The sequence below is a fragment of the Plectropomus leopardus genome, chromosome 20 (genome assembly GCF_026936395.1).
Source record: "Plectropomus leopardus strain MGB_pleo_1.0 chromosome 20, ASM2693639v1, whole genome shotgun sequence".
NCBI classification, from domain to species: domain Eukaryota; kingdom Metazoa; phylum Chordata; class Actinopteri; order Perciformes; family Serranidae; genus Plectropomus; species Plectropomus leopardus.
Genome location: NC_142195.1, coordinates 11,697,914 through 11,715,000, shown reverse-complemented (window position 1 = coordinate 11,715,000; position 17,087 = coordinate 11,697,914). Strand labels below are relative to the sequence as shown.

Below are 17,087 nucleotides of genomic sequence, written 5' to 3'. Positions count from 1 at the left end.
TTGGCAATTCTTTTCCCCCTTCGATAGCTCAGTTGGTAGAGTGGAGGACTGTAGGTTGTTAATAGCAGTTATCCTCAGGTTGCTGATTAAACTTTGGCTCGAATGATGGACTTTTCATGTTGACCATCCAGATAATATGATGCAAATCATCCCCATTCTAATGGCCGTGGGTTGCTATGAAAGGACGCTAGTCAAAAGCATCATCCTGACCAAAATTAGTTGCTGTCCGGTTATTTTGTTCAGGTACTTTGTAAATTTGTCATAAATCTTATATTGTGGCGTCTTTACAGAATGAACTCCTTTTACCCATCAGTTTAAGCATCCACCTGGAGTATGGACAACTGGAGGCTGTTGACTCCCTTCAATAGCTCAGCTGGTAGAGCGGAGGACTGTGGGTTGATGAAAGCAGTTATCCTTAGGTCGCTGGTCCAACTCAAGCTCGAAGGAAGGATTTTTCTTTGCTGTTTCATGCATTAGCCTTGCTTTCAGAGCTCTGGGTTTCTTGGCTCGGTTTCCTTAGACAAAAAAAATGCTTGATGAACTCATAATCATGGTCATTGAGTGACACAACGTTTAACTCTTTGTAAAGTGGAGTCATTGTGAAATACACCTTGGTAAATCAGTTTCAGCATCCATGTGAAGGCTAGACAATTAAGGTTCTCTGCTCCCTTCGACAGCTCATTAGAAAGAGAGGAGGATTGTAGGTTGATATAAGCAGATATCCTCAGATTGCTGGTTCAACTCTGCCTCGAAGAATGGAATTCTCTGGGTTCCAGTGTATGACCATCCAGATGATAAAGATGCAAAACATCCTCAGTTTGCATAGCTTTGCAAAACATGCTTTAGTAAAGCCTAAGTTTCAGCATCCATGCAGGCACTGAACAACTGGAGCTTGTTTCCTCCCTTTGATAGCTCATTTGGAGAAATGTAGGTTGGTAATTGCAGTTATCCTTAGGCTGCTGGTTCAACTCCTCCTGAAAGGATGGATTTCTTGTTGGTGTCCAGTGTGTGCCCATCCAGGATGAAAAGATGTGAATGGTCCTTGTTTTCAGAGCTGTGGGTTCTATTGCTTGACTATTTTTTTGACAAAAAGAGACCCTTGTCTTATATATTGTCTTTGTTCTTAAGCATGGGCGGATTATGAGAAAATGGGCCCCTTGGCACAGATATGCAAAAGGCCCCACCACCTCTCCTACAAAGGAGCAATGCACACAAACTTTGTGTTGGCTTTGCTTTGCCTCTTATTTGTTGTTTTGTAATTTTGCATCATTATCATTATGCATCTTTTTTGAGGATATGTCATCATTTTGTGTCTCCTTGTGGTTGTATAATTGTTTTGTAACAAAATAATTATTATTAGATCTGATTCAGTTGTGCTTAAAGGTGAATGGTAAAGACAAAAAAACAGAACTATTATGGAGCCACCACCAGGTGTCATGCTCATGCTGGCCAGCAGACTAGCACACTGACTCGCCTTTGAAAATGGTATAAAGGTACAACAAACCTTACAACTACAGTTTATGTATCATATTACTGGTTTCTTGAAAAATGATTTAAATTTAAATCAACTGAAATCTCTGATGTTGCAGTGACAATGACATGATTATACTGACTTGACAAATTCACAGGAGTTCAGAAAGAATCACCCGCTTCACCCTCCTCTACACATTTTGCATTTATTTAATATGTTTTCATGTGTTTATGTAAAAACCTGAATAGTGGTGAACTGGTTGTTGTGTTCTTTAAGTTTCCTTTGCTCTCAAACAAAGTAAAAAATATGACTACAGACTACACAATGTTTACTTTTTTGTTTTTTAGTAGAATAATAATTTTCACTTTCTTTCTTTTTTTTCTGTGACTGTATACTCTATATATTCCCTGGTGTTTGCATAGTTCAGTGTTTTTATAATGTTAGGAGATAAAGTAGCCAAAAAATCACTATATAAGTGTTATAAGGACAGTCCGGATTGATAGTAAAATGTCAATTTTGCAGCATGAACCTGGCTCTAATTTTCCTTGATAGCAGTCCTGCCAGCTATGGTTTGTTGATCAATTGTTGGTCACAAACACACGAGAGAGGAGAAGGAAACCAAACAATCTTTGGGATTAACGAACCTTAAAGCATTAACTGGGCATGTTGTTTTCAACATCATTGTGTCTTGTCTTGGAGTTCATAAAAAACATATACCACAAACAAATATCCCACTTACTCTATCTGTGTAGATCTTAGTTGGCTCAAATACAAGTTCTGCGTCAATCAGTAAATGCACACACACACGGTCACACACCACACACACAAACATTGTATGACTTGATTAGGTGGCACTAACTGCTAAAAATTCAAGCACAACCGAATAACAGACATTACATTATCAGTCTTGATGACATTATGTACAATGGTAGATTGTAACTATGTACATTTGGTTAAGTACTATACTTACAGTATGTACAAACTGAAGATACGTGTGATTAATTAAGAGTATTTTCATTTCATGCCGTTTTCTACTTCTACTTCACTACTTTTACTCAACTACAATTATTTGATAACTTAAATTTTTTTAGTAAGATTTTTGAACATAAACCAAAGATTATAACATTGCACGATGACTTACTATTCATTTCGCATTTTTCATGCAAAAACATTTCATGCTTCCAGCATCTCAAATATAAAGACTTGTTGCTTTTCTTTTTAATTAGAAAGCCTAAATAAAAAAGTTAAATGTCCCTCCCATAAACCAGATTAAAAAAAAAAAAAAATTTCCTCCCCAGTGTTTAAAAGAATATCTGAAGTGCCTCCCCTCTTTTGTAACACACCCTCCCCTCTCGTAAATAATAAACAATCCCTTCCGAGGATTGTCAACAAGTAGCACTGATCCACACTGAGTTTGTTTGCTTGTGTTAGCACGATAGCATCACCTCAGGAAGCCACATTGTGACACGTGATTGGCTCGCCGTGCTCCCGCTCCTCCAATCAGAGAGTCGCTCTGGCTCCGCCCGCCACATCACTAGCATGGCGGAACACAGAGCAGGAATTCCGCCTATGCGCCGATGACAGCGTCGATGGGGCAACAGCGGTGATGACCATCCTCCGGCACTACAGATCTGTTGCCCGGCGACAAGAGGCGATCAACTAACCAGCTGGGAGCAACTTGGCAGCCGCGTGAGCGCTGACACACAGCTGTTTGGGCCACCGGGGTTGTCAGACTTTACAGGCGTCAGATGAAGCCCTGATGCTCTGAGTTGGACCGGTGCCTTTTCTCCACTCCAGCCCCCTCGCTGGGATTATTGGGACTAACTTCCTCTTGCTGGACAGTTTCACAGATAAGACTATGGATTTGTTCGGGGTGCTGCGCTTGGACGAGCTGTCCCACGGGCTGGCAAACTTGTCCATGTTTCCATACTTTGACATGGCGCACTATATCGTGTCAATCATGGCTTTGAGGGAGCAGCCAGGTAAGTGGCTGACGAGGCGTTTACTGTTGTCACAAAGTTTTACTGCAAAAACCAAACTGCTTTGCTTTTTTTTTTGTTTGTTTTTTTGTGTGAGTTTGACCTCGTGTTAGCTCGATAATCCTTCTACAGCTATCCTGGTATTTGAAGCTCTCCAGCAAAATGCCACGCAGCCTCTGGGGATGTTGTAACTCACACTTGAACTTAGAGAGTGGTCACTAAAAAGACAATAAAACATCTCATCTATTCTACTGTAATCTAATAGGTGTATTTAATCCCCCCATTTCTTTCCTGTTCTGCGTTATTTTCTTATTTAAAGTTGTTTATTGTCACAAGGTTCCTGCAGCTTTAAGGAAAGTTAGATTTAAAACTTTCAAAGACTTTTTTAATGCCACATGGGATGAAATTTAGGGCCAATTTTAGGCTACAATAACCAAATTCTTAGAGGGACAGTTTGCCCATCTGGTAATCATAACAACAGACATGACTTTTTTTTATTGTCTTATGACAGTGTTAGAATATCTATACCATGTTTAAAAAACTTTTTAGAGTGGAGATATGTGGCATTTTCTGGCTGTTTTTCACTCCACATGTGAAATCCTACTGCCTAAATTGCTATCATGACAAGTTTAAAAGGAGGAATTTGGGAAATTATTTCACAAAAAATAAATGTTACCACTTATTTTGAGATTTTACAGTGCAGCGGTAGAAAAGGATTCATAAAATCCTACTTCTAAATTCTCAAAAAATCTTTAAGACTTTAAAAAGATTAATTTCAGTTATTTTAATAACAATGAAGACCTTATTTTTAGATTAAAAGAATGATATGCCTTTTAAGACTTTTTAATGATCCGCGGGAACCTTGTGTCACATGCACAACCATTACAGAAATGCAGTCATTGGCAAAAATAACTTACATCTCGCTCTCCTCGACCAAAAAGACATGTAAATGACATGAAAATCTAAAACAAAATAGTGCAGAGGTTAAAACATAGAGATACAACACAACTAACAAATTTGTGATAGATGTTAAAAAACAATTAAACCAGTATAGCTGTCACATATTAGCCTCAACATAGAGCACAATATATCAGTTTATCAGACTACTTATTATGGATGGGAATCACCAGAGGCCCCACAATATAACGTTATCAAAATACTTAAGTCGAGATACAATATAATTGCGATTTTAAACATTTTTCCCTGTGCTGAGTATCGTGATCAAATATTTTGCAATATATTGCAAAATAAACACACACACACGGGTATATTATACACTTACACACACAGTATATGGTGTAAAAACAAAAATATGCTGATAGTGGGACACAATGGCATTCTGCCATAATGAATTAATCAATTAGTCAAACTGGTACAGCTTTATTTGAACAGTCCACCTACAGATAGTTTGTAGAGTATCTGTAACATTTTAACAAGTTTGTCTGTAAAGGGTACGTGATAATTTACAACATACTCTCTAAATAGTTTAGTCGAACTTTTCAGTCGTTCAACCAAAATATTCTGAGAATAAGTAGCATTAATAAGTATGTTCATGTACTGTCACATAAACCCTACAGATAACCTGTTAAATATCGACAGAATAAAACATGACAACATGATATGTTACATATACTCTATAAACTGCCTATAGGTGAATATCCTAACAAAATGTTAGCATTAAATGAATCTAACTTTGAAGCACAAACTGTTACTCTGAGCCATAGTTGATTGTATCAGCTGAGACCAAAGGCCTCGGCACAGAGCCAACACTGTTATGTCACTGAGATAGTGTCTGCAGGGACAGGTGGACTTTAACTGCAAGGCCTGTGGACTCTCTCCACACACACAAACATGCATTACACACACGCAGACCATTGTAGTCCCGCTGCTGTAAATCTACGGGCTATTTTGGAACTTGCCTTGCAAAGCATCTGAGCTCCCGTGACCCTTTAACCCTTCGTCCTCTACTCCCATCTATCAATCTGTAGCTGAGAGAAAGATACACAGAGCGTAAATATACCGACAAACAAACCGCCAGAGATCAGCAAGCACAACACGGAATCATCATTACTAAGAGGATAGGAAAAGAGAGGTTTAAATCTCAGGATCATTTCAAAAGCAGGTCGGTAAAACCCGGAATAAAACACAAAACACATGGGAGCCAGCTCAAGTCCTTCTGTTCCCCAAAAAGGAAAGGAATGCCGTAAACCTCTGAACCCTTCCTGTCTTTTCTTCTTCCTGTGTTAAATCTTTCCCTCCTGCTCTGCATCCAGAGTTTAGTGCTGGAGCTGCTCAACACTTCCACAGACCAAACATTTAGGAAATAAGAAAAAGGCATGGCTTATTTATTTAAGGGATTAAACACACACGCATTCCCAAAAGCATTTTAAAAGAGCTCCCCGGGTCTCTTACATGTTTATAACACTGTCACTACAGTTTATCTTGACTTTTCTAAACTTTGCTGAGTGGACTGCACAGGACGCAGGAGGGCAGGGACCTTGAAGAGGAGCAGCGGTTGCATGTCAATCAGTTGTTCTCACATCAAGCCCAAAAATAACTCGAGATAAGCCACTTTTTTTCTTATCTAGTTATCTAGTTTCAGGAGAGAGGTCTTTCATAGTCTTAGATAATGTATGGGTGGTAGGAGATATGCTGTCCTGGTTAAGACTTAAATTATTGTTTTTAGCTGGGCTGCAGCAGCAACAGCTGAACTGTTTCCCAGCTACGAGACTTGTCTCCATATTCCTGTAACGTTCTTGACTTGTATGCATGTAAATAAACTGATTTACGGTGAACATAGTGATCTAAGGTACCTTTGCTCTAATTAAAAATGGCTTCACAGGCTCAGCTGATCTCAGATTTCAACAATTAAGTAGTTGGCTCTGATGAGAGAGAGAGGGAAATTAACTGAGGGGAAAGACTTCACTCTGTCTTCACACAGACAAAGAGAAAAACACAACAGAGAGGAAGAAAGAGAGACCAAAAGAGGAAGTGGAAAATACAACTACTAGGACGTGTTACAGCTGCAGTGTACTTGGCATGTACTCCCTAAAATTTGACATGTAAATGCGTCTCCAAAATGCAAAGCAGGAAACAGGATTTTGATCTGGTGAAAGGTGTGTTTGTAGCCCAGCATGTCATAGCAGTCCATGCAGTGTGTTAAATTTCAGTGTAAAATGTAAACAAAGCATTGTTATAAACCATCTGAAAGCCACCCAAAGCTACTCAGCTGTTCCAAATGCGCTATATTGAAATTATGCTATGTACAGTTTCAGAGTCTGATTTGGACTTACTCACTTTGGGCTGATTTGGACTGCCAGCAGCTCACAGATAATGGTGCTACTGGCATAAACAGTGCTTACAACATCAACAGTGCTGACAGAGTTTATGATATTAACGAGGGAAATCAGAAGATGGGTGCTACACTTCTGTAGCCACATGACACAGCCACAGTGCAAAGCAACAGCAATAAGCTAGCCAGCAGGATACACACACAGGGACTTGCATGCACTAACATGCATACATGCATGTTGGATCATCTACCCCAACAACAAACAGAGGAGCTCGGATTACAACACACAGAGAGGGAGTGTGACTACATTCTCTGCCCATTACTCCACTATATCTCTTTATAGCATTTAGCAGTGTGCTGCTACGTCAGTCATGTGGAACTGTAAGTTGGTGCTCGGACAGTAAAGCTCAGACACTGAGTGTAGCAGGTTGTTTTGCTTTGCAACTCAAAGTGATGACATAGCAACACTGTTTACTATGTAAGCAATATGCCGCACATGTGAGCTGAGATTAAATTACAAATGCTGCAAGACCAAAAGACTAATTTTGAGCATTTGTGCCAGATGTAGTCTAAGGCTCACACAGGCAGAAAGGGTGTGTATAACAGTAAGGGTGATTTTTCCTGTCTGACATTCGGGTGCATTTTTTTAAACTTCCTCCTCTTCTAAAAGTTTGTCTCAAACCACAAAATTTCACCAAATCAGATTTTATCTACACACAAAAGAACATGTCATGGTTGTAACTTGCAAAACTCAACACACAAAGAAACTTCACTGTGCTTTTCATACTGCAGTTGCATAGAGTTCCCACTCGAGCAGGAGAACCATTGCACTTTATATCATTTACTATCAATCATTCCAGTTACCTCTGGTATATAGCAGTGTTTTAAATTATGAGGGACACCTACCCTGGGGGGAGCGTGGGAGAGTTGATGGGAGGTGTGAGGAGCATAAACCAAGGTCAAGACACCGTGATGTAAAAGGGACAGCTGCATACCGCCGGTGTTCTAAAAACAACGAGAAGTTAGTTACTTTAGTTTGACCCACTCACCACCAACACTATCAGCAGTTACAGGAGCAGCAGTGTCTGACAGGCAGCTCATGGAGGCTTTGAAGGTACTTCAAAAAACTTCATTGCCACAGTTTGCATGAAAATTTGTATTCCTTCTTGGAGTCATAGTCGAATCTGAACACAGACATGGGATACACATGCATTTTATATTTTGTAGCACGACTAAGCACAAGTAAATTTCAAAATTGTGATGTAATAAGTTTTAAAGTCAGCTGCTTCATTGACAATGAAGGGGAGCCTGATTTTTGTAGACCGACAGAATGTTTCTTTTCTTTTTTTTATACCCAAATGAGTTTTATTTTATAGTAGTGTTTTCAGTTCTGAAACATAAAACGTTCCCATCAGTTCAGAACATCCCCCTGGGTGCTCTCAATGTCATTTAGAACATTTTCCCAATTTATTGTCTATGAAGCCAGACTTTATACCCTATGACATCACAGATTTGAGTTTAGTACTCTAGTTTTTGGGGTTTAGGAGAGAGTTGTGTTTACCAAATGTTTTGGACTATCTTAGACCATAACAACAGCATGTATGAATTTATAAAATGGGTGTAGTTCCCCTTTCAGATGTTATCAGTTATTTGTATCCACCCTCAACTGTTATCATGTTCCCCACAGACCCCTCATAAATGAATCCATCAAGTTGCTGCAAGACACCCAAAAGACTTCTAGTTCTTGTTTTCATGCACGTGCAAGCACTAACACATGTGCATTATTGTCTCATGGAGCATCTGGTTCTATTTCAGCAATATAGAAATATCACTAATGCAACAAATAATAAAAAAAAAAAATCAAAAAAATCTCAAAATGGTAATGCCGGGGCCTGCTATAATGGCATGGTCACAGCAGTCATATAAAAATAATTTCGCCCTTCTGTTTTAGCATCAGGACTGTTGAAAATGACAGTGTTCTTAAATGTCATTTAGACATTTAAGTTTAAGTTTAAATGTCATTTAGACATTTAAGAACTAGTTATTCGTAACTGTACATTTTCAGTCAGTTTCCATATTCTTTCAGAAGTGAGAGCAAAGTTAAAGAGTGAGCAGCGCAGACTGACTCCACTGGGACTCTGCAGAGGAGGCAGATAGAGCTACAAAACCTCCTGGTTTACCGATCTCTCTCCAGGAGTCTATAATCTGTCTGTAATCCTCAGATTACCAGTATGGTCCTGTGTGCGGTCAGAGTGACTCAGGGGGGCACGTGGCTCAGGGCTGACTGAGCACCACCTGTCTTAGGTAAAGTGAAACACGTATACCTTAGTGTACGTTGGCTGCATTAATTTTGGGTAGAGTTAGACAAGTCATTTTAGATAGTATTGGACCATCTCTGCAAGAAAGTCACAGAAAGGAAATCAGCTGGTTTCATCTTGTCAATAAAACCTGTGTTTGCTAAATAACTGTTCCGACAAATCTTCCTTTCATAGTGAGGATTCACAGTATGGCGTCTCCTACCATAATGACGTTTTTCAGTGGAAAATGGAATACAGAGTTCTTTTTAATCAGGGTGGAAACAGAGGGAGCATTGAGCAGCCGATCCTTATCTGCAACGAACTGATGTAGTTTGTCATTATAACTGTCGTGCCTTTTGCTCTGCACTTTGAACTGAAGGCCCAGACGCAAATAATATATCTGTGCTTGACAAGCTTCTCTTTATGTGTTCCCTTTGACTAGTTAATATTTAGGCAGTTTGAGGAACAGGGAGAAGCATGCGGGGAAAAGGCCAAAGTATCACACTCCACTTCTCTGTCTAATATGCTGCAGTTGAATTGGTTTCTACAACAATACTTCAAAATTAGCCGTATTGACAAAGCCTGTCTCTTTGACATTATCCCTGTCGTTATATGAATTCCTCCTTTACAACGACTGTGTTTAAAGCTTATTATGGTAAGCATTCACTATAAATTACAATTGCAGGGTGTTTCCATGCTTTTACAGGCCCTTATACACTAAGAGTCGACAGATTATCAGCCTGGTGGATTATTGGGGCTAATATTTGGCATTTCACCCATTACCTGTATTGATGTTTTATTTTAATGATCGCCGATACAATTAATTACTTAAAAAGTGCAAAGATAGTGTCAGCATTGGAGGAACTTTTAATTTGTAAAACCTTAGGAAGCTATTTTTTTATTAATTAAATTAATTAATTTAAATTTTCACATGACTTTATGAAAAAAGTTGGTGGGAATTTGCTGTATTTGATGTTGAAAGTTTCAGTTTAAAACATTTGCTAAAGGCATTCAAATTCTAAATATTGACAGAAAGATTTCATTTTTATTGTAAATGAAAAACAGTTCCAAATATCTATAATCGGTCTCATTAACTACTAATAATCAGTATCAGCCCTGAAAAAACAATATCAGTTGACCCCATTACATACCCTGTAGGAATGCTGATGTGTTATGTATGGAGAACATATACATATATATTTTAGAGGACTCAAGGAAATTCACATCAAAGTGTTCCTGCTAATAAATATACCTCTGTTTTTGTGCAGGCGCTCTTGAGGTCTCCAAAGTCAGCCCCTTGGCCTGCTGGTTCAGCTCCATGCTCTTCTGCTTTGGAGGAGCTGTGCTATCTGCCATCATGCTGGCCGAGCCACCTGTCGCACCTTTGTCCAACAGCACCAGTGTTCTGCTTGCTTCAGTCATCTGGTAAATATCAATACTGTATAAAAGCAAAGGAAGAGGAGAGGAAAGTTGCAGAGTTAATTAGAGTTATCTTGTGTTCTTGTTATCTTGTGAAGAAATATGCAAACTTATAATTTGCTGTAAAGGGAGCATGAGATGTGGAGGGCAGTGAAACACTAAACAGAGGTTACTGTCATGTTTCCGCCTCTTATTATAAAGCCTTTGGCACCCTCTACTGGTGGCACATAAAATGACACTCTCCTTTAATAAACACACACCGCTCTCTGCTGGTGAAATCAGGTAATGAGTCTGTCTGGTGATACTGTCAAAATGTTTTAATGAATACATAGTCTACACGCAGCAGGTAACAGAGATATGTGTGTGTATGTGAATGTGTGTGTTTGCACTCTTCATTTGAGCCATATGCGTCTCTACAGGTACCTAGTGTTTTACTGCCCCATGGACCTGGTGTACTGTTGTGCCGCCCTGCTGCCTCTCAGGCTGGTGCTGTCGGGGATGAAGGAGGTGACCAGGACGTGGAAGGTGCTCGGAGGGGTCATCCAGGCACACAACAAATACAAGGATGGTTTGTTGGTTATGATTGCCATAGGGTGGGCTAAAGGTAAGTAGCTAATGGTGCACCCTTCAGGATTTTTTATGATAATATAGTTTTGTATGAAGTTAGAATTAACCACTTGTGTCGCTCCTACCCCACTAGGTGCTGGAGGTGGTTTAATAAGTAACTTTGAGCAGCTTGTTCGAGGCGTATGGAAACCAGAAACTAATGAGCTCCTCAAGATGTCTTAGTAAGTCCTCTGCAGGACTCCACTGATCTCACATTGGTGATTTTTGTGTTATAAAACTACATTTTTACATTGGGTTTGATGTGAAATGTAAAAGGACTGTCAAAAAAATTCTCTCTCACCTGTAGTGCTATTTATCAGTCAAGATTTTATTTATTTATTTACTGAGAGTTGCCCAGTGTTGGAGTTATCAATCATAGAGACACCTGCCCTCTCTCGAATATAATGAGACAAGATGGCACTTAGGTTGCGGTGCTCAAAGTGCCAAAAGACAACATGTAAAAAACTCAACAGCAATGTCTCTTTCCAGATATCATGAGCAGGTTACTCAAGATAATCCACACACTTTGTTGTGAGCAGTTTCATGTAGGAACTGATTTCTTTCTACTGAACCACACTCACCAACTGTATCACCACAGGCCAAGTGCCATCCAGTTCCATTATATACACTCTACAACTCATACCAAAACAATCCACATTGATAACAGCACTACAGGCAAGAAGAAAAATATGTATTTTTGATTTTAGGGTGAACGGCTCCTTTAATATTATAGGTGTTACTTTTGGTTTTGTGCTGGATCATTTCTTGTCGGGTGAAGTCACTCCCTGGAGTTTTGGCTGCTTGCCTGACAAGAAACAGTCCGACTGGCACATAACCAACCGTATTACTGCAACATAAAACCAATTTGAGTTATTTACTCCAGGGGATGCCATGCACATCTACAGCGATGATGTGTGTCTCCAGTGTAGCTCTTGTGCATAATAATTCAAGCATATCAGATGTGATGTTCTCCTGTGTGCATAAAACTATATAAACATATAAAGCTATCATTATTTTAGATGTTGCATTTTTTTTAAAATATTCATCACATATTTTTTCATAACTGCTCTCTTATCGAATGTGTGCAGCCCCACTAAGATCACCCTGATCGGGGCGGTGCTGTTTGCTCTGCAGCAGACCCACTACCTGCCTCTCCAGAAGCACCACCTGATGCTCTTCTACACCGTCTTCATCGTTGTCAACAAGGTCAGTGTCGTGTATTTGGTGTAACTTATACCTAACACTGCGACCTTGAAAACATATACCCAAACAGGATTGTGTGTTTTGGTCCATTTGCTTGCCTATGACAAAGAAAACAATTTAATACCTTTCTTTGTTTATTAATTGGATCTCAGTTTGGGTATAACAAATGTTTTCGGGTTTTTTTGCCAAAGCTCCCTCCAGATCTGTGGCATCTTGTCTTCTAAATGACCTTTCTCCCTCTTGCTTTTTTTTGAAGTTTTAGCTGCGGTGACTCACATTAGTTTGGTATTACCCGTAGGGCAGGGGCTTTTGCATCATTTTCATCAGCTTGCATCATCCTCTCTTCTCTGGGAAACTTGTGCTCTTGACTGAGACACAGATAAATCTACCATGTCTTCTTTCAACTCTCATTCTGTTAGCTCGCTCCGTCTCTGATCTGTCAAATTAGCACAGAGCCATTTCATCAGATTTAAAGACTTTGTCCAAACCTGCTGTTTATTATTTTGTGTTCCTGATGATGCAGATGTTATACTCTCACCCCCTAATGAGAAATAAATCCTAATATGTTACCTACTTACTTAATGTGTTTATATGTAAACTAGGTCAACAGCACAGTGGCTATCCATGAAAAAATGACAAATTACAAACAACAACAGAAGCAGCTGATGCTTCTCCACAGGTTCATCAACACAAGCGAGTCCTTTCACATACAAGTAGTCATGTGATTGATGTTAATGTAAATATATTGATTATAGCTCCTTTAGAAACAACTTCCACAGTTTTTAAATGATTAGACAGTCACATTTTCTATTCGAAACCTATTAAAGGTCCTATATCGTGCTCATTTTTGGGTCCATTTTTGTATGTTGGGTTTTTACTAGAACATGTTTACATGCCTTAAGAATAAAAATACATAACATTTTTCTCATATTGTCTGCCTGAAAATACATGGATCATCTTTTGTCTGAAACACTCCGTTTTAGCGCCTGTCTCTTCAGCCCCTCCCTCCCAAAAAAAGCCCAGTCTGCTCTGATTAGTCACGGTTTCGAGGTCCTTCAAATCTACACTCTCTGCGTCTCTGCATCATCATTGTAGCTGGGGGAATGACTGTTTCGACACTGTAGCTGCAGTTTCTACAAATTATGTTCAACTCATATACTTATGACATCACAACTCCACAATAGTCCTGACGGCTTGTTTAAAGTCACAGTTTTTGAATACGGACTGAGTGCATAATTCTTTTGATTGAGTATTTTGATACTTTACAATATTTATAAAGCACCTAAACCTTCTTTATAATGAAAGAAAAAGATACATAAAGCTACCTTTTTTTTTTTAAAAAAAAAAAAAGGGACCTATAAGAGATTTTATCTCTGTCTTGACATATTTATCTACTCTTTTTTCAGTCAAGGATGATGCTGACAGGCTCCTCCGCCTTGCCTTTCGCTAACATTGAGTCAGCCATCTACAAGACCCTCTTCTCCGGCCACTCTCCTTACGCCGCCCTAACCGATGAGGTAAAGAGAGCCTGTATCGATAACGGAAATACCTCTACCACCACAACCAAAGAGTCAGGGAAGCAAACCCCCGTTTCTCCTGTCAAGAGACAAAGTGGATCGCTCAAAGCCAAAGAGGAGTCAGAGAACACTGAGACAACAAACTGCAAGAAGACCAACTAGTCAGCCTCTGCCCGATAGCGCCTTTTCACCTCTAAGCAGGGCTGAGGAGTCATTTCTGATTCAGATTTGTCACATCAGGACTGAAACTTTTAGAGTTATTTTTCTTTTATCAGGAGATATGATTTTTTTCTTACTGGCTGAAATCTTTTCCCTTTTTCATTTCATTTCATTTTTCATTTAAATTCCGAGTGCTGAAATAGAATTTCAATAAGAGCCGGCTCCAACCAACCCCGCACCTTAGTGTGGGATAATCACCCTGTCCTTAAAGTACTGTGATATTTATGCTGTCAAATGTGAACATCATACTATCCTTGGGCTGTATGCACACTTGCAGTACAATGTGTAGCTTAATTTGTAATATCTATTTATAACGAGTACAAACTGTTGATAATTTTATCTCTGGGTTTTGGGAACAGTGCTGTGCACCTGCTGATCTATGAATGTCTATGTATCTTTTGCTGCTTCATGTAAATGCTATATTTCCTACTCTGAAATCCTCCAAAAGATTTTTTTAAAAGAGATTATATTCTATGACACGCAGATATTTTATTCTATTTATACTAAATAATTGCGCATTTCGAAATGAATTAAAACTTTTTATTATATTCTATTTCTTTGGTGAATGCTTTGAATTATATTTAAAAGCATGAGAATAAACAGGATAAATGCACTGTAAAATGTGTTTTTGTGATCTCTACCTGCTCCAATTTATCAGACAAATTTGTACAGTTCATTATTACCTCGCTTCAAAGAAACAGTGTGTACGATTTAGGGGAATGCAGATTGCAACTAGCTTAAACTTTTTTAAAACGAAGTAATTCGTTTTTCAGAAGGTTTTCGCTGGGAGCCGTATTATCCGCAGAGGTTTGATCCTCTCTAAAACAAACAGACCAGGTAATAAGTGTTTATCCAACGCTCTTCGGCATGTTACAGAAAGACTATTGGCCCAGCTCCTGCTAATGTGTGTCACCTTTTTCCTGAGTTCAGTTCAGGAGGTTTTCACTGTGAGCTGAATATCTGCAGAGGTCTCTTCCTCTTCAAAACAAACAGATATGGTGATATCAACCGGTAAAAACACTGAATAAAGCACCTTCATGTTACAAGTCATTGTTTCTCCACTGCTGTTCTGCATGTCGGAGATGGGCCGCTAGTCATTAGCAGTACCTGCTAATGAGTGTACACCTCTTTTCTCTGATAATTTAAGATCCAGACATTCAGAAGTTTTTTACTTTGAGCGTTTTTTTTCCTCAACAAAACATACAGACACAGCGATTTAAACCAACAAAACCACTGAATAAAGCAGTTTTACAATAAAAAGAAAAATCTGTGTTTTTCTGATGCTCTTTTCAAGGAGGGGCTGCTGACTATGGTGGCTGACACAAAAACGAACGGCCCAATCTAGAGCCTGTGTTTGGTTTGTCCATTCTGGGCTACTGTCTAAATATGGCGGTAAAACATGGCGATCTCCACGGATGAGGACCTGCTCCGTTTGTAGAGATAAACAGCTCATTTAAAGGAAACGAAAACACAAAAATTCTTTTTTCTGGTGATTACACACAAAGGAAAACAAGCTCACTTTATTAAATTCCCCTTTAGCCAATAATTCCCCCTAAATCCTCCACACTGGACCTTTAAAACAGCTCATTAGTCACATTTTAAAATGTGTATGTCCCCAAAAAATATCTCCTAATTAATACATAATCAACCGTCTTGTAGCTGTCTTAGCACATTTGCTTGCAGTATCATTTGTCAAATGTCAACTGATATCGAAATTAGCTGCTGGTTCGTTGATATAAAGCAGCGTGGCGACCAGGAGTAACCTCTATAGGCTGAAACATTGCATCAGTGTAACATCAGCACCTGATTGATACCTCAGCCTCTTTAAAAAGCTGCTGGAGAGAGATCCCCCAAATCCCCCCCAATTCTCATCTATGTAACCTCAGACGGCAGAGAAGCCCCCTGTGAATACAAATTAAGAACAGAGGAGGGGGGGTGGGCGTTCAAGAGAAAAGAGAAGACGTTCAAAGACGATCAAAAGCGATTGCGGCTGAGATGATGTACCTGCCTTTCATACGCCTCGAGTCCACAGATGTCAGATGTATGCATGTCAGTTACAGGCTCGTATCGCAAATGTTTGCTGCAAAACTGCCGTGTGTTAGCGTGTGCGTTGATCTGCCTGACTCTAATGGTGAACTGTGTGACCTGAAAAAGTGAAAGACACCTTAATAAGCCGCTGTTTTCCTAACGCTGCCTCCCGTGACAAGAAGGCAGGTGACATGACGACAGCTCAGAGCCTGAAAGTTCCCAGACAATTCTCTTAATGAGGTCCAGACCTGTGTGACCCACTCCACAATTACTCACTGAACTGAGCAGCCCCCCTGCTGCTGAGCCCCAGCGCCTTTCGCCTGCACTTCACCTGCTCTACGGCACATCTCCTCAGCCTGGTTTTTATCCCCAGACTTCTGCCTGTTTTTCATTTGTCAGATGCAGAAAATTAATCCTTAAAATAAGCTGGTTTACACACACACACACACACACACACACACACAGAAATTATACACACAATGCATGCACACAATCCTACACACCTGACTTAGGCCCCAAAGAGGTGTCTGAGAAGAGGTCACGGATAAAGCAAGGATGTGGTGCACTATGACGAAATATGGAAATATCAAATTTTCCTCATTTCAAGCACACACACACACACACACACACACACACACACACACACACAGGCACACAGTAAAAAGACTGACAGCATGGCTAAATACTGGAAGGCCATCACGGTACGTCTCACACTGACAGTTTGAGTCTCTGACCTGTTTTGTTGTTATTTTCTATCTTGTCTCAAATCATTATAATAAAGGTCAAATCTAGAGATATTACATTATTATTATTACATTTGTTTGCTTTGTTCTGATCGTAATTCACTTTTTTCTCACCTAAGTAAAAGCCAATAACTTGACATTTTGTTTCAGTTTCACTTGTGGTTGACATTAAGACAACAGCATGCTGTTGTCTATACTGCTTTGGTTTATTGCTCTGAATAAATGCTTAAAGATGAGTGTGTTGATATTTGTAACTGAAACCAAAATATTACAGTGATTATTATCTGGGCTCTGAGGAAAACCGAGACCAAGC

The 17,087-nt window shown here is 39.4% G+C and overlaps 1 protein-coding gene across 1 annotated transcript; it reads left to right on the top strand.

The window, feature by feature from the left end:
- The first annotated feature begins 3,009 nt into the window (after nucleotides 1-3,009).
- tmem38b (transmembrane protein 38B) lies at nucleotides 3,010-14,624 on the top strand. The gene is made up of 6 exons (XM_042509942.2): nucleotides 3,010-3,453; nucleotides 10,308-10,464; nucleotides 10,878-11,062; nucleotides 11,159-11,246; nucleotides 12,153-12,270; nucleotides 13,674-14,624. The coding sequence occupies exons 1-6, from the start codon at nucleotides 3,330-3,332 to the stop codon at nucleotides 13,944-13,946; spliced, it is 945 nt and encodes a 314-aa protein (XP_042365876.2). The 5' UTR covers nucleotides 3,010-3,329; the 3' UTR covers nucleotides 13,947-14,624.
- The last annotated feature ends 2,463 nt before the right edge of the window (nucleotides 14,625-17,087 follow it).